Genomic DNA, 19,002 nt, shown 5'->3' with positions numbered 1-19,002 from the left:
GTGCAGACTGTTCGCTTGCTGCCTAATATATCCTGTCTTTTGAATGGTGCTCTTGGCACAAGATAATCAATGCTCCTCACTTCACCTGTCAGTGGTTGTAATGTCATAAACTCAAGCACTGCTTTTAGAATACTTTATGGCATAACCCACAATTTCCTACGGAGGATCATGTTACTTGATAAGTCTATCTGTATTTTCTTCGGCCTGTGCACATGATCTCTTTATTTTGCCTTGAGAAAATCTTTCAGTAGCCTTCTTGTTTCCCTTCTACATGGAAGCCTCTCCTGACATGTCTGTTGTAGTACTTGCATTCCCCGTGTAATAACAATTCTGGAGCATCTAGTTTTATGGCTCTACAGTGTGCGATTCCTCTGTTAGTTTATGAATGAATTCTCAGCAGCTTACAGTAAAGATACATATAGGTGTTACCAGTTGGGGGGGTGTCCCTGCACAGTCTGACACCAGCAGCACTGATTGGACTGAGTCAGACACACCCACTAGTGGTAACACCCCCCAGCAGTACCTTTACTGCTGACTGCTGGCAATTTCTTTGTAAACTTCTAGCAGGAATATTACAGGAATGGCACAGCACAGAATCCTAAGAATAGATGATCCAGAATTGTTATTAGATGGAGAATACAGTTAGTTACCAAAACTGACATGTCAGGAGCCGTGACAGGTCCTCTTTAAGGGCAATGAAAGATGTACATTGGTATGAGGTTTGAGCTGTCAATAATCATTAGACCTGCATGCGGGAAGAACGACTGCAGTAGCAATTGCCCCACCCCCCATTCACTTTGCATCGAACTGTGTAATAGGCTGATGCAAACGATCGCCGATCAACGTGGGCAGTGGAATTGGGCCCTTAGTCTTCCTTTTCCATGATTTGACATTTGACTTTATATTTTCTGTGGTATCAGACCTTTTCTATAGCTTTCTATCAGTTCTATACCATTGTATCAAATATCACCAGACTTTTAATGTGTAGTACTTTCAATGCATTTCTGGTAGTAACATAGTTTATAAGGCAGAAAAAATACATCTGTCCATCCAGTTCAGCCTGTTATTCTGCAAGTTGATCCAGACGAAGGCAAAAAAACATGTAGAAGCCAATTTTCCTCACTTTAGGCAAAAAAAATTCCTTCCCAACTCCAATCAGGCAATCAGAATAACTCTCTGGATGCGGCAGTGAGGATTGTAATGGGTGGTTCTGGGCTAGCTTCAGTATTGGCACGTTAAGATAGTTTACATTAAACCCTGAGCTCTAATTAGGACACAGTGAAATAATATCCCCTTGAAGCCAGACAGATTTTTTTTTTCCTGCTGAAGCCTATTTTAGAGAAATTTGAAATACTGGAAATAAATACACATTTTCTTGCCATTTCTGCTGTATGAAAAACATAGGCCCAGATTTATCCTAGCCGGTGGCGTACGCTGGGCTATGGTAACCAGGTACACTGCCAGATGCTGGACCTGATTTATGATGCAAAACATTTTGTGCAAGTTTCGTTGAAAAAGTCCCAAACATGCATTTTGCGCCTTTTTCACACCACAAAAGTGGTGAATCTGAATCATAAATTTGACCCATAGAGTGAAGAGGTAGAACACTTAGTAGAAAATCATCTTAAAATACCTTTTTATTTGTTATAACGGCTCGTTTTGTCTAGGGAGCAATCATTATGAGAAATAAAATGGCCACCGTCCTAAAAGTACACACAAAACCTGTCCTAATCACACAGGAGGACAAGTTACTTTAGAACACTGAGGTAAAGAGCTGCCTCATCCTCCTTTCCTACTTGTCAGGGATTATGATCCTGAATACAGATGATAAAATCTTCAGCTTAATCTCTGTGGGAATGGAGTTCATGAGGAGACATGAAGTACAGAGAGGAAGGTGGGAATGTAGCTAAAGAGCAGCAGCACTTGTATGCAGTCTCAATTACCACAGCTCCACATTACCACAGTCTGTCCTCTCTGTACTTCATGTCTCCTCATGAACTCCATTCCAACAGAGATTCAGCTGAAGATCTTATCATCTGTATTCAGGATCACAAACCCTGACAGAAGGATGAGGCAGCTCTTTAGCTCAGTGTGTGATTAGGACAGCTTTTGTGTGTACTAGTGATTGCTCCCTTTACAAAACGAGCCATTATAACTAATTAAAGATATTTGGGAATATATTTATATATAATAAAGTAATATTTAAGTATTCTCAAGTATTCTCAAGCTTCACAGCTATTCAATGGCGCCTGGGAAATTCGCCAACACTTCCGGGAGTTTGGGGGGGTTGTTCCCTTTTCCGGATATTCTAGAAGAGTTGCCAAGTGTGTGACAAGCTGATCTCTGCAAGTCCTGCTTCAGGACCCTATGGTAAGGAGAATCCAGCCATACATTTCTCTTGAGAGGTCTGTGTAGGGGAACTGCAGAATTGTTTGTCAGGCATTCACAGAATGACCATCCATGTAATAAATGGTTTGGGTTGGTTTTGCCACATCAAGGGTTCCTGTATTAATGGAAGGCATGTCATCCATATGTGAGAATAGGGTATTCCGAAATTGTTTGTCTTATCAGGCAACAGCTTTAAGACATTCTTCCACAGCGGAATGAGCTGATATTTTAGCTTGACTTTTTTGTAGCTAGTAACTACAGCCTTAAATTGTCTTTTTTCTCCCCGCAAAGTACATGTTTAATTGTAAGTGATCTTTCTGTACCTCTCAGGGATTACTACAGATTTTCCCATATAATTATCTCTATAAATGGACTCCATTGTGCATTTCATTCATGCAATTTTAAGGTGATAAAATCCATGCTGCGCGAATCATGCATTAGGTTCCTGACTTAAATAATACAATAATGCTGTGCGTCTATGCGCTTAGAACTTCCCCCAGCACTTCTAATACAAGAATAATCACCATAAAAGCTAATGCTGTTACAAGTCTTCACTCAGAAATGAGATATAATGAAGACCAGTTACGAGTTCTCTGGATCCCGGGAGGAACGTTGGTCATGCTGACAGCTTGGCATTTTCATCTATCCATTGAGCTCTGCTTCACAAAACGGTTTTATAACATTAGTAAAGTGGGCATTGAATCACTAACTAATTGAATGTTCTCATATCATCTGTTGGCAGATGTTGTGTTGTACACATTCACTTAGATACGCACTCCCTGTTCCTGTGCTTGGTATGAATATGGATCTGTTTTTGTGTTTTTGTATCTTGTCCTATGAGACGAGTGATCACTAAATAATACAAGATAATAAAGGCAAAAAATTGGATCAATCACTGCATAAAAATGCCTTTAAAACATAACTTTTAATTCATAAGTTAAAACCAAAAAAATAGAAGAAATGATGGTGGTCAACCAGAAACCTTGTTGCAACAAATCCACTGGGCCAGACTCACCCGTAACATGTTATTACCTAGAAATGGCTCACAATGACATCAAGGTATCAGGTGTTTGTTCATCTTGTGGTGTTACGGTGTATGGGGTTGTCCTACACTAGCTTCTGGTAGAGCACCTGCTCTGAAAAGGGATGACCCAAAAAACCTGCCCCTAATGAACACTACTAATCCTATAAATCATCACTTGATCCTCCAGCATAATCAGTGGGAGGCAGGAAAGGTTTTGATAAAAATGAAGCAAGTCACAAACAAGTATTAGGTAACCGATGGCCATGTATCGTTGAGCTAGGAACTGATATACTTGCCCTATGAGACAATCACCAACAATTGCATTAAGAAGTAGTTTTCTGCGGAGTGATCTTTTGAAATACGATGGCCAGTGGTATGGAGCCACTGTGTCACTGAACAGATTTGACTTAGGGCTACTCCTAAGTGCGTTATCTAAGTGACCCCCCTAGTCTTGACCCTTTTAGTCCATGAACAGGGATCTAAACCCTGCGGGACTCCAGGTCACTACCTCTTGAAGTAGTCTCTGTTTAGTGACAGCTGACCCAGGCAGGTCGAGAGACACTGATGTATGGCACCATGGAGACAGACGAGAGTGAGGTCAAAGAACAAACTGAAGTCAGGCTAGGCAACGTTTTTTAAATCTGATAACCAGGCAGAAGGTCGGTACAGGAGCCACAGGATCAATACAGAAATCAGGCAGGGGTCAGGACTGTCAACACAGGGTCAACAGATAGAGGTCGGGACAATAAAATAGTGCAAGAGCAGACAAGCTCAGACACCTTCCTCAGGGAAGGCCGCTTCCATTGGCTGGGGACCCATTAGGCTGAACACATTCGCCCTTTAAGAACTGGGGAGAGCATGTTCACCCAATGGGATCAGAGAATAGCAGGCAAGAAGTGGGGAGACCAAAACAGACAACTGGCAAGACAGCGCAGTGGGGGTTGGAGGGGGGGTTATTAGTCTGGCCGTCACAGGCTCAGACTGCTGGCATTACAGGCCATATGCATAATGTAGGGCAGAACTGAAAGTCTGTCATAGTAAATCTGGTCTGGATAAGTGTGGTCTTCTCAAAAAAGGGGCCTTTTCGAAAGATCTCAAGTTTAGAGCATTTACGGAATGCCAGTACTTTTTATAGCTGGAGAACCCGTTGGAAGGCCTTTGCTTCATTACTATTCTGTAAGCGCCGTCATCTATTTGTCTATGATCTGTTTTTGCATCAGTCCAAGGTTCTTTTTTGCATTCTGCCATATTGTATTAGCGTCCTTTTGTCTAGCTTGTCGCTATGCCTCTATCGCTAGATAAATATTACATGACAGTGGCACGCTGTGCTTGACACTTAGACGTCTCTTGTCATTCTCACCAGTGATGAACACATGGTGACGTGTCCTGCGGTGGAATTCAGCCCACACAGACATGAGACAGTCATTATATGACCTAGGCCTGGCAGCCTGTTCTTTTGCCTTAGCTTGTAGAGTAAATCTCCAGCGAGACATCCTACAGTTTATGATTCAGCTGTTAATTAGTAAGACATTTTACACTAATATTGAAAAAAAAAATCCTTTTGTTATTAATTGATTTTGTAAGTTGTGGAAATAGTGCAAAGTCTTTTCTTGTGCATTGCATTGAGTGTGCTCAAGCGGTTGATTCGTGCTAGAGGTGCTCAGTACTGATTGTAGCTATCCAAACAAGTGACCCAGCCTTTTCATCAGGGTCTCTGTCACCAGTTTTTGCGCCCTTAAAACTGGTGACAGATTACCTTCCAATGGGGTTTTCTGAGACTTTAATACTGATAACCTATCAGTATCTGATCATGGGGGTCCGACCCCAGGGACCTCCACCGATCAGGTGTTTTGAGAAGGCATAGGCGCCCATGCGAGCGTCGCAGCCTTCTGTGCTCATGAAGCACAGCGCCGTACATTGTATAGTAGCTGTGCATGGTATCGCAGCTCAGCTCCATTCACTTCAATGGGGCTGAGCTGCGCCTAGACTATGTGACCGATAAACGTGACGTCCCATGGCCTAGGAAAATCTGGGCCACCACTGCCTTCTCCAACAGCTGTTTGGCGAGGTCCCGGGTTTCAGACCACCACCGATCAGATACTGATTACTAGTGTTGAGCGAACTTGTGGTTTTTAAGTTCGGCGTACAAGGTTCGGGTTACCTAAGAATTCCATTATGAATTCCACTATCATGGACCATAACATCTGGTCCATGGTAGTGGAAGGCATAACAGAATTCTTGGATAACCCGAACCTTGTACGTCGAACTTGAAACCACAAGTTTGCTCAACACTACTGACGACCTATCCTTAGGGTAAGTCATCAGTCTTAAAGTCTCAGAAAATCTCTTTAATTTACTATCATGGTACAGACAAAGTAGCAGCTGTGAAGTCTAAGGATACTGTCCTGCATATGGAGCATTGGTGCAGCCTAATCTGGAATATGCAGTTCCTTTCTTGGGCACCAATTCATAGAAAGGATGCCCTGGAGCTGGAAAGAGTACAAAGAAGAGCGAACAAACTGATAAGGGGCATGGAAAGTCTTATTTATAAAGAGAGATTAAAATAAATGTATTTAAAAGGAATGTGCCCCCTATAATATTTTATGCCTTTTAAAACCAGATAGTGACACATCTCCTTTTTTTCTAATCTGTTTTTATTTTCTCATTTTAGATTTTCTGATTTATTTTAATTTTTTCTGAACAACTTGCCCGAGCTGTTAATAGCATTGTGCAATAGGATTGTACAGCAACCACCATGGTCCATAGACACAATAGACTGGAGGGGACCTCACTCGCTTTTATGGGAGAGTGTTCTAGACATGCTCTGTGACCTGTGCAGAGGTCACTGTACAGAGGGGAGTATTTAAGCTATGACCATCACCTGTTGTGAATAGTGGATCCTGTGTTATTTATATATAGATGATACCTCTCATTGTAATCCTGCCTGTGATGATAATGAGATGACTGCTGAAAAGTGCTCTGTAAGGATCGAGAAGTCTCACCATATTGTGAGGCTTAGTGGTCAGGGTGAAAACTGCACAATTTTAGGACTTTTTTTTTATATAGACAGAGACATGGAAAATGTGAAAAAAAAAATCACCAAAACTCAGTAGCGTAACCAGAACTGACTAGGCCCCCCAACACATTTTTTAACCCCTCCCCTTCATTCCCAGAACCCCTCTTCTCCCGTGCAACCATAACTCTTAGGGCTAGTAAGGATCACTCTCTCAGACTAGGCCCATCCGTTCCATTTCCTACACGTATATATTGTATGTCATGTCACTGTATATTATGTCATTGTATAATACTGCTGAGAGGGCCTGACTTGTAAAGTCTTTCCTCCCTCCTCCCGGGAGGGCCCCTTCTGAGTTTGGACCCCGTAGCAGCCGCTTTCCCTGCTTCCACTATACCTATGCCCCTGCCAAAACTCTCCCTTAATATGGCAAAAAGGGGTACTCTCTAGAGGCAACAAGCATTCTTTCCATTCTCTCAATGGCAAAATAGCAGCCATCATTTTGAGAGATTTGTGCAGGATGTGTGAAAAAAAACGATCTGAATCTTTGGAAACCAAAGATTTGGGGAACTGTTAACACATTTGATGAGTTTAGAACCAGATTTCTGATCTCTAGTTGCAGACATGTATTTTTTGTGTTATAATAGTCTATAACACTTTGTGGAAGTATTTATACCATAAATCAATTATAAATCACATATTATGTATGTTTCCTCACTTCTCATGAAGATATATGCTCCACAATTACATAACTACAGCTGTCACTGTCTGAAATCCTTGCACTTGCTCAAGTATCTCCAATATTTTGATTGGTTGCATAACACTTTAGACGGCCAAATGTGCCATATTTTGCTTTGCTTTTCAAATATGTCTTATTTAATAGTGAAAAATCTAAACATTTTATCAATAATATATATAATTTTTCTAAGTTTTTCCCCCCACACTGTCTAGAAACTGAATACTTCAGAGGCCACAGTGTTGCAGGATATGTAGTATGGATGCCGTCCTGAATTTCGGCTAATGTGGATTTTTTTCTTTTTCTCAGAATCCTACTCTATTGCTGGCAGTGATGGCAGCATATCCGCTTCAGTGGCTTCCATTCAACCTCAGCCCTCCACTAGTTCTGCACCTAGTTCCCCGGGATCCAGGAGGTCTGTTAGTACATTGAAGAAATGGCTGACAAACCCAGTGAGAAAATTAAGCAGTGGCAGCCGCCTTGATCAGCGCCAGAAGAAAATTGAAAGTAGGCCAAAAAGAGGCACGCCTGGCCGGAGAAGGAGCGCCGATGATGGGGGAAGAGCGAGCTTTGACCTTGGAGTTTTGCGGAAGATGGATGACTTCACCCAGGGAGAAGACAAGAGTTCGGTGAGAAATTTTGTATTTAAAGGGAAATCAACCAAACAATATAATGTAATATAATGGTTTGGGTTAAATACATGTTTTCACACAAATGGTTACCACATTTATTACAGACAATTCTGCCTAACTTATTCTTTGCCATGCAGAGGGATTTTAGAGTATATCTAAATCAGCGATGCCCAACCTGTGGCCCTCCAGCTGTTGCAGAACTACAACTCCCAGTATTCCTGGACAGCCTACAGCTATTATGGCATGCTGGGAGTTGTAGTTTTGCAACAGCTGGAGGGCCACAGGTCAAGCATCCCTGATCTAAATAAGCTGAGCACATCTAGTTCTCTACAGTCCTAATATACTCATGATGCATGGCTGCGATGTCAGAAGATTGTGGTCTTACCCCCTCTCTGTGCACAAGTGTCACTAACAACTATTTGCATTCCCAGTTTAATAACCATTATGGAGCATGTAGTCTTATGGCTCTATGTTGTGCCATTCCTTTACTATTTCTACTAGAAGTTATGAATGCATTGCTAGCAGTTTGCAGTGTAGGTCCATATGGTTGTTACCAGTTGAGGGGGGGGGGGGGGGTGTCCCTATACAGTCAGACGCTATGGCTGCCAGTGTCAGATTGTGCAGGGACCCCACCCTCCCCCAACTGGTAAAACATATGTGGACCTTCATTGCAAACTGCTAGCAATTCATTCATAACCTTCTAGCGCACCATACAGCTATAAAAATAGATGATACAGAATTGTTATTACATGGGGAATGCAAGTAGTTATTAAAACAGACATGTCAGGAGAGGAGACAGGTCCTCTTCAAAGAGAATGTATCCCTTCTCTCTTCCTGTCCGCTGCTGCGGGAGTGCCGGGTGTCAGGCCCCAGCCGATCTGATATTGATGACCTATCCTGAGGATAGGTCATCAATAGTAAAAGCCCGGACAACCCCTTTAAAGCCCAATTATTTAGCCCAAGCTGCAGGTTGCTGCCATCTTTATTCCCGTGAACTACATTGGTCCTTGAGCAGCCCTTCAGCGGCAGATGAGCCTGTAGATAGATAACAGTCACTCTTATGTCCAAGGGAAACAAAAGTCTGAACTAGTAGAAATCTGGACAGTCAGTCCATCCCCATACACATTAAATTGTTGGAGGGCCATTGAAATCAACAGAATGTGTCAACAGTTACCGAATTAGCTGGCTCCAGAACACATATGCAGTCTTTATACTTCACATAAGGGGTTCTTTGTTGGTCTAGTGATGAAACATTCTGCAAAGATGATGGCACATGTGCGTTCTCCAAGACTTGCATCCAATCTAAATGTAATCTATTCGTATCAAACATTCAGGAAAAATGTGTATGTGTGTGTATATATATTTATATATATATATATATATTGTAAGAAGGTACAAGGAATCATCGTGGATGATAGGTACGTGTCACCGAGGTTCCTGGCCTCGGTGGAGTAAGAGCCGTTTTTTATGTGTCAGCAGCAGTTGCTGTTTGACACCTTGGTACTTAGCATGGCTGTAATAGCTGATCCGGGACGGCTCTTACTGGAAGTAATCAAAGTGCTGGGTGGGTGACTACTCCCCACGTTCCAGGCCGGGTTTTGGCAGGCATAAAATATAATATAATACATACATACACACGCTGCTGGGAGGACGTCGTGTTTGGTACCTGAGTGACACAGTTAATACCCTTGAGATTTAGGAAGATGTGTTTGTTGTGACTGTAACACCAACTACTAATCCTACATTGTAATGACTCACAGCTCAGAGGAGACTGAATTCCCCACCTTTTCCATAATACATACTTTATCTGCAGAGTAAGTACTCCTGTTATCCTCTTAAACAGCATGCGTCCTTTTTCATACTGCCATACTTTATATTTTACTTCATACTTATTTTTCCATTTCCCGTTTTATTTCTAAATTATGGAACATGTGGTTACTTGGGGCTGACATTAAATGAAAACTCACATTTTCCACATTTCATGTTATTTTATGGTTTATAGTCTATCTAGTCAAATGCTCACCACAAAGCCCCTTCCTGTCTGATGTTCTCATCATTGTTCTGTGACATGGGGGATTTTTAGCTCAATCACCTTTGCTAAACTGAAATATACATTCTTGCACTGGAAAAAATGGAGCAAAATGCACCAGGTAAAAGCCCACCATGAAGAAACCAACTGAGCACTGTGTGGCCGTTATAGGGGTTTTCTGGACCTATCCTTAGAATAGATCTGTGATGGCTAACCTCCGGCACTCCAGGTGTGATAAAACTACGACTCCCATGGAGTCGGAGCATGCTGGGAGTTGTAGTTTCACCACAGCTGGAGTGCCGGAGTTTAGCCATCACTGGAATAGGTAATCAGTATCTGATTGGCCAGGCTTCGACTCCCAACACTCCCACTGATCATCAGTTTGAAGAAGCTGCAGTACTCCTGTGGGTGTTGCAGTCTCTTCCTAGGCCATTGACATCATGTACATCAGTCACGTGGCCTATTTGCAGCTCATTCACATTCAAGTGAATGGGCCAGGGCTGCAATACCAAGCACAGCCACTATACAATGTATGGCGCTGAGAGGGGCCCACGGCACTAGCTCATCGGTGGGAGTGCTGGGAGTTGGACTCCCACCGATGTGATATTGTTTGCCTGTCCTGAGGATCGGTCATCAATATTATACTCCCGGAAAACCCCTTCTAGGAACATTTTTGAGTGTAAAGGGGGCCATGTACAGTCGTGGCCAAAAGTTTTGAGAATTACATAAATATTGGAAATTGGAAAAGTTGCTGCTTAAGGCTACTTTCACACTAGCGTTCGGGTTTCCGTTCGTGAGCTCCGTTTGAAGGAGCTCACGAGCGGACCCGAACGCAGCCGTCCAGCCCTGATGCAGTCTGAATGGAGGCGGATCCGCTCAGACTGCATCAGTCTGGTGGCGTTCAGCCTCCGCTCCGCTCGCCTCCGCACGGACAGGCGGACAGCTGAACGCTGCTTGCAGCGTTCGGGTGTCCGCCTGGCCGTTCGGAGGCGTGCGGATCCGTGCGGATCCGTCCAGACTTTCAATGTAAGTCAATGGGGACGGATCCGTTTGAAGATGCCACAATGTGGCTCAATCTTCAAGCGGATCCGTCCCCCATTGACTTTACATTGAAAGTCTGGACGGATCCGTACTAGGCTATTTTCACACTTAGCTTTTTTTTGCTAAAATAATGCAGACGGATCCGTACTGAACGGAGCCTCCGTCTGCATTATTATGATCGGATCCGTTCAGAACGGATCCGATCGAACGCTAGCCGAACGCTAGTGTGAAAGTAGCCTAAGTTTTTATAATAGCAATTTGCATATACTCCAGAATGTTATGAGATCAGATGAATTGCATAGTCCTTCTTTGCCATGAAAATTAACTTAATCCCAAAAAAACCTTTCCACTGCATTTCATTGCTGTCATTAAAGGACCCGCTGAGATCATTTTAGTAATCGTCTTGTTAACTCAGGTGAGAATGTTGACGAGCACAAGGCTGGAGATCATTATTTCAGGCTGATTGGGTTAAAATTGCAGACTTGACCTGTTAAAAAGAGGTTGATGCTTGAAATCATTGTTCTTCCATTGTTAACCATGGTGACCTGCAAAGAAACGCGTGCAGCCATTATTGCGTTGCATAAAAATGGCTTCACAGGCAAGGATATTGTGGCTACTAAGATTGCACCTCAATCAACAATTTATAGGATCATCAAGTACTTCAAGGAAAGAGGTTCAATTAAGAAGGCTTCAGGGCATCCAAGAAAGTCCAGCAAGCGCCAGGATCGTCTCCTAAAGAGGATTCAGCTGCGGGATCGGAGTGCCACCAGTGCAGAGCTTGCTCAGGAATGGCAGCAGGCAGGTGTAAGCGCATCTGCACGCACAGTGAGAGGATCGGAGATAATGCTGATCCTGGTCATTTAACCCCTCAGATGCCACAGTTCGACCGTGGTATCTGAGCGGTTAGACGGAGGGAGGGGCCTTTGACAGCTGATCCATTGCTATGACAGCTTGGGGCCTTGTCCTGGGAAGCCTGTATTAGCAAGCTGCCTGCAGAGTTTTAAAAATTATATAAAAAAACATACACACAAACATGTTAACATTTTGCCAAGTTTCATAGAGAAGCCTATGAGAAAATGCCTGAAAACAAGCATGTAATATTTTGGAGAAAATGCCATGGAAATAAATACACCAAAAGTGACAAAAAATGCCATAAATCAAAATAATAACATGAGAATGCCATAAACAAGTAATTTATACCACACTAAGGGTACTGTCACACTTTTATCCTAATGCATTCTGAATGGAGAGCATTACATTCAGGATGCATCAGGATGTCATCAGTTCAGTCTTTTTGACGTTTTAGGACAGAAAAAAATACTGCAGCATGCTACGGTTTTCTCTCCGGACCAAAAAACTGAACACTTCCCGGAATGCCTCATCTGGCATTTTTTTCCATAGGATCCGTCCTTCCGGTCTGCGCATGCGCAGGCCTTTACAAACAGTTGAAAAAAAGTAGAAACGGATCCGTTTGTTCGTATGACAAACGGACAGACGGATTCGTTCTTGCAATGCATTTGTGAGACGGATCCACATCAGGATCAGTCTACAAATGCTGTCCGTTTGCATGCAGATTGCAGGACGGAAGGACGGAACTGCTTGCTGGATCACTCTGCTGCAAGTGTGAAAGTAGCCTTATATGGTGTCATCAGGGGCATAACTATGGTGGTGCAGAGGAAGCAGTTAAACCCCAGCCATTGTACCTCAAGGCCACATAAGAAGACATTAGTATTACGTGGCACATGACAGGTGGTGGCTGGTTACAGATTTTGTATTGGGAGTGAGGAGACTCAAGTTATGGCTCTGGATTTCAGGGCTCATGCATACGAACATATTTTCTTTCCGTGTCCGTTCCGTTTGCGGAACCATTCATTTGAACGAGTCCACAAAAAAACGGAAGTTATTCCGTGTACATTCCTTTTCCGTTTGTCCGCATTTCCGTTCCGCAAAAAAATAGAACATGTCCTATTATTGTGCACATTACGGACAAGGATAGTACTTTTCTATTAGGGGCCAGCTGTTCCGTTCTGCAAAATACGAAATGCACACAGACGTCATCAGTACTTTTTGAGTATACGTTTTTTTGCGGACCACAAAATACATACGGTGGTGTGCATGAGCCCTCATAGTAATGCAGCTCTCAACCATATTTTTTCTGCATAAGGTCTGAATAAGGCCTCCACATTCCTGGCAACATACTGTAGTAAATGCAGTTGTAAGTATGAGACTGGCCCGTTACATGTGCGCTTGGCTGCTGAAGACATTGCATATAGTGATGTTTTACTATATGCTAATCAGCCTGTAGGTGCAACGGGGGCGTTGCCGTTACTTCTAGAGACTCAGCTCCCACTGCAGCTGCTGCCCCCTCTGCGCTTTGATAGACAGGGCCAGGCATTATGATGTTTACACTGCCTGGCGCTGTCAGTCAAAGTGCAGAGTGGCAGCAGTTGTAGAGAGAGCTGAGCCTTTAGGCCCCTGTTGCTCCTAGAGGCTAATTTGCATATATTAAAACTTAATTTTTATCAGCAATGCAGGCAAATATGAACATGGGACCAACACAGATGCCTTCAGCTGCCAAATGCACATGTAACAGGTCAGCCAGTGTCATAGGTACAAATCTGCTGACAGGTGCCCTTTATATATATATATTAAATGTATAGAAATAAAAGTGTGTACAGCTTGTATACATTTGAACTGGATTCTATGATGTGCACTTTAGTAACATATTATTGCCCTGTGCCCATGTAAATGGACCCAAAGAGGATACACGATCACTACTGTGATCATTCATCCCTATACAAAGTCATTGTTTCTATCGGTAGCATGTCCTGGTTTTCACAGGACAATCTGCTGCTGACAAATCGCATAAACACCTACAACAACCTCATAATCCTCAAACCGCACCCATAGATCATAGACCATAAATTACACCACAAAAAAACAGATCAATGGGACTAATATCATAAAATATATAGAAATCTTTATTAATCAAAATACATAATATTGATCAGACATAAAAAAGAAAAACGACACAATGGCAATTTGATACAGAAAAATACAAGGGGCACAATACCAGACAAGTTCCATCAGAATCATTGTAACATCAATGTGGCTGTACGAATGCACTGTCCTGTAAGAGAATATATCTCAATAAGGCCTACTATGATATTAAAGGGCTTCTGTCAGCCCACTAAACCCTTTTTTTTTTTTCCGTTAATATTAATCCCTACACTGCAAGCTCCCTGTACATATGCTAAATATTAATTTTCGTTCAGTAGATATTGTTAAAAATCAAGTTTTATCATATGTAAATTACCTTGCTACCAGCAAGTAGGGCGGCTACTTGCTGGTAGCAGCCGCATCCTCCTCTCATCATGACGCCCCCTCCGCCGTTTGATTGACAGGGCCAGGGAACGGGTTCGTTCTCTGCTGGCCCTGTTCGAATTCAAAATATCGCGCCTGCGCCGTACCTTTCTTTAATCGGTGCAGGCGCACTGAGAGGCGGCCTCTCTCCCGGCCGCTCCATCCTCAATGCGCCTGCGCCGGGTGTAGATGTGACGTCATCGGCGCAGGCGCATTGAGGATGGAGCGGCCGGGAGAGAGGCCGCCTCTCAGTGCGCCTGCGCCGATGACGTCACATCCACACCCGGCGCAGGCGCATTGAGGATGGAGCGGCCGGGAGAGAGGCCGCCTCTCAGTGCGCCTGCACCGATTAAAGAAAGGTACGGCGCAGGCGCGATATTTTGAATTCGAACAGGGCCAGCAGAGAACGAACCCGTTCCCTGGCCCTGTCAATCAAACGGCGGAGGGGGCGTCATGATGAGAGGAGGATGCGGCTGCTACCAGCAAGTAGCCGCCCTACTTGCTGGTAGCAAGGTAATTTACATATGATAAAACTTGATTTTTAACAATATCTACTGAACGAAAATTAATATTTAGCATATGTACAGGGAGCTTGCAGTGTAGGGATTAATATTAACGGGGGAAAAAAAAGGGTTTAGTGGGCTGACAGAAGCCCTTTAACCACCTCCCGACCGCTGTACGCAGATATGCGTCCGGGAGGTGGTTGCTTTACTCCTCCTGGACGCATATACGCGTCATCTCGCGAGACGCGAGATTTCCTGTGAACGCGCGCACACAGGCGCGCGCGCTCACAGGAACGGAAGGTAAGCGAGTGGATCTCCAGCCTGCCAGCGGCGATCGCTCGCTGGCAGGCTGGAGATGTGATTTTTTTAACCCCTAACAGGTATATTAGACGCTGTTTTGATAACAGCGTCTAATATACCTGCTACCTGGTCCTCTGGTGGTCCCTTTTGTTTGGATCGACCACCAGAGGACACAGGCAGCTCAGTAAAGTCGCACCAAACACCACACTACACTACACCCCCCCCCCCCCCGTCACTTATTAACCCCTTATGAACCCCTGATCACCCATGATCACCCCATATAAACTCCCTGATCACCCCCCTGTCATTGATCACCCCCCTGTCATTGATCACCCCCCTGTCAGGCTCCATTCAGACGTCCGTATGATTTTTACGGATCCACGGATACATGGATCGGATCCGCAAAACACATGCGGACGTCTGAATGGAGCCTTACAGGGGGTGATCAATGACAGAGGGGTGATCACCCATATACACTCCCTGATCACCCCCTGTCATTGATCACCCCCCTGTCAGGCTCCGTTCAGACGTCCGTATGATTTTTACGGATCCACGGATACATAGATCGGATCCGCAAAACACATGCGGACGTCTGAATGGAGCCTTACAGGGGGGTGATCAATGACAGGCGGGTGATCACCCATATACACTCCCTGATCACCCCCTGTCATTGATCACCCCCCTGTCATTGATCACCCCCCTGTAAGGCTCCATTCAGACGTCCGCATGATTTTTACGGATCCATGGATACATGGATCGGATCCGCAAAACACATGCGGACGTCTGAATGGAGCCTTACAGGGGGTGATCAATGACAGGCGGGTGATCACCCATATACACTCCCTGATCACCCCCCTGTCATTGATCACCCCCCTGTAAGGCTCCATTCAGACTTCCGCATGTGTTTTGTGGATCCGATCCATGTATCCATGGATCCGTAAAAATCATGCGGACGTCTGAATGGAGCCTTACAGGGGGGGTGATCAGTGACAGGGGGGTGATCACCCTGATCACCCCCTGTCATTGATCACCCCCCTGTAAGGCTCCATTCAGACGTCCACATGTGTTTTGTGGATCCGATCCATGGATCCGTAAAAATCATGCGGACGTCTGAATGGAGCCTTACAGGGGGGGTGATCAGTGACAGGGGGGTGATCACCCTGATCACCCCCTGTCATTGATAACCCCCCTGTAAGGCTCCATTCAGACGTCCGCATGTGTTTTGTGGATCCGATCCATGTATCCATGGATCCGTAAAAATCATGCGGACGTCTGAATGGAGCCTTACAGGGGGGGTGATCAGTGACAGGGGGGTGATCACCCTGATCACCCCCTGTCATTGATAACCCCCCTGTAAGGCTCCATTCAGACGTCCGCATGTGTTTTGCGGATCCGATCCATGTATCCATGGATCCGTAAAAATCATACGGACGTCTGAATGGAGCCTTACAGGGGGGTGATCAATGACAGGGGGGTGATCAGGGAGTCTATATGGGTGATCACCCCCCTGTCATTGATCACCCCCCTGGTAAGGCTCCATTCAGATATTTTTTTGGCACAAGTTAGCAGGAAATTTTTTGTTTGTTTTTGTTTTTGTTTTTTCTTACTAAGTCTCATATTCCACTAACTTGTGTCAAAAAATAAAATCTCACATGAACTCACCATACCCCTCACGGAATCCAAATGCGTAAACATTTTTAGACATTTATATTCCAGACTTCTTCTCACGCTTTAGGGCCCCTAAAAAGCCAGGGCAGTATAAATACCCCACACGTGACCCCATTTCGGAAAGAAGACACCCCAAGGTATTCCGTGAGGGGCATATTGAGTCCATGAAAGATTGAAATTTTTGTCCTAAGTTAGCGGAAAGTGAGACTTTGTGAGAAAAAAACAAAAAAAATCAATATCCGCTAACTTATGCAAAAAAAAAAAAATTTCTAGGAACTCGCCAGGCCCCTCATTGAATACCTTGGGGTGTCTTCTTTCCAAAGTGGGGTCACATGTGGGGTATTTATACTGCCCTGGCTTTTTAGGGGCCCGAAAGTGTGAGAAGAAGTCTGGGATCCAAATGTCTAAAAATGCCCTCCTAAAAGGAATTTGGGCCCCTTTGCGCATCTAGGCTGCAAAAAAGTGTGACACATCTGGTATCGCCGTACTCAGGAGAAGTTGGGCAATGTGTTTTGGGGTGTCATTTTACATATACCCATGCTGGGTGAGAGAAATATCTTGGTCAAATGCCAACTTTGTATAAAAAAAATTGGAAAAGTTGTCTTTTGTCAAGATATTTCTACTCACCCAGCATGGGTATATGTAAAATGACACCCCAAAACACATTCCCCAACTTCTCCTGAGTACGGCGATACCAGATGTGTGACACTTTTTTGCAGCCAAGGTGGGCAAAGGGGCACATATTCCAAAGTGCACCTTTCGGATTTCACCGGTCATTTTTTACAGATTTTGATTGCAAGGTACTTCTCACACATTTGGGCCCCTAAATTGCCAGGGCAGTATAACTACCCCACAAGTGACCCCATTTTGGAAAGAAGACACCCCAAGGTATTCCGTGAGGGGCATGGCGAGTTCCTAGAATTTTTTATTTTTTGTCGCAAGTTAGTGGAATATGAGACTTTGTAAGAAAAAAATAAAAATAAAAAATCATCATCATTTTCCGCTAACTTGTGACAAAAAATAAAAAGTTCTATGAACTCACTATGCCCATCAGCGAATACCTTAGGGTGTCTACTTTCCGAAATGGGGTCATTTGTGGGGTTTTTCTACTGTCTGGGCATTGTAGAACCTCAGGAATCATGACAGGTGCTCAGAAAGTCAGAGCTGCTTCAAAATGCGGAAATTCACATTTTTGTACCATAGTTTGTAAACGCTATAACTTTTACCCAAACCATTTTTTTTTTGCCCAAACATTTTTTTTTTATCAAAGACATGTAGAACTATAAATTTAGCAAAAAATGTATATATGGATGTCGTTTTTTTTGCAAAATTTTACAGCTGAAAGTGAAAAATGTCATTTTTTTGCAAAAAAATCGTTACATTTCGATTAATAACAAAAAAAGTAAAAATGTCAGCAGCAATAAAATACCACCAAATGAAAGCTCTATTAGTGAGAAGAAAAGGAGGTAAAATTCATTTGGGTGGTAAGTTGCATGACCGAGCGATAAACGGTGAAAGTAGTGTAGTGCCGAAGTGTAAAAAGTGCTCTGGTCATGAAGGGGGTTTCAGCTAGCGGGGCTGAAGTGGTTAATGGCCAGTGCAACAGACCAACAATATTAAAGGTTGCCAAGATTATACATAAATAAGCAGGTGTGCCTTTAAAAAAGCGGAATTACATGCAATTAGATAAATACTAGCACCTAGATATATATGAGGGGTGTTGAGCTAGTAATATTAAATGGCACACATGTTTATCAGTCCTAATCCGCAGCCTATATATCTTTATAGATCCATCCCTAGGTATAGATATGACCATAATAAGTCTAAAACATACCCGGGGTCATAATGCACAGAGACTGCAATTTCGCCCCACGTACTGACACCTCGACACGTGTTTCGCCTCACCAGGCTTCGTCAGGAGGTGACAAATCACATGCCACAAAAAATGTGATCACCTGGTGAATGTGCAGGTCCATTAACACCGAATAATAATCATTCATGTGAATGTGTAAAAAAGTCCCACGAAAAGTTCCCAAGATCCATGTGAATTGTGCTATAGGTCACTTCAGAGCAGAGTAGTATTTGTTTTTTTTCATGGTATACATCATCTATTAGTTCATTCAATACATTGCATCCATTACAGGCAGTGATGGCCAGTTCGCATTGTTCGCCCGCAAACACATGCGGGCTGCCATTTTTTTTCACAAGTCCGGCGAGGCACAGGAAAGCCTTTACCTGTGCGTGAGCTGGTCTGAAAACAAGTGCGGTCAGCGGGAGCAGGCAGTTCCGAGAACAGCCCGATGAA

At 43.7% G+C, this 19,002-nt stretch overlaps 1 protein-coding gene across 3 annotated transcripts in view; it reads left to right on the top strand.

The window, feature by feature from the left end:
• The window catches only part of ARHGEF25 (Rho guanine nucleotide exchange factor 25), a 314,827-nt gene that overhangs the window by 234,814 nt on the left and 61,011 nt on the right, over nt 1-19,002 (top strand). For all 3 annotated transcript variants that reach the window (XM_044286783.1, XM_044286782.1, XM_044286784.1), the window contains one exon: nt 7,471-7,790. In XM_044286783.1, coding sequence (XP_044142718.1) covers nt 7,471-7,790 — 320 coding nt within the window. The remainder of the gene's footprint in view (nt 1-7,470; nt 7,791-19,002) is intronic.

This window comes from Bufo gargarizans, chromosome 3 (assembly GCF_014858855.1).
Source record: "Bufo gargarizans isolate SCDJY-AF-19 chromosome 3, ASM1485885v1, whole genome shotgun sequence".
NCBI lineage: Eukaryota > Metazoa > Chordata > Amphibia > Anura > Bufonidae > Bufo > Bufo gargarizans.
The sequence above is the reverse complement of the archived record's forward strand: the minus strand, read 5'-3'. Positions and strand labels throughout refer to the sequence as shown.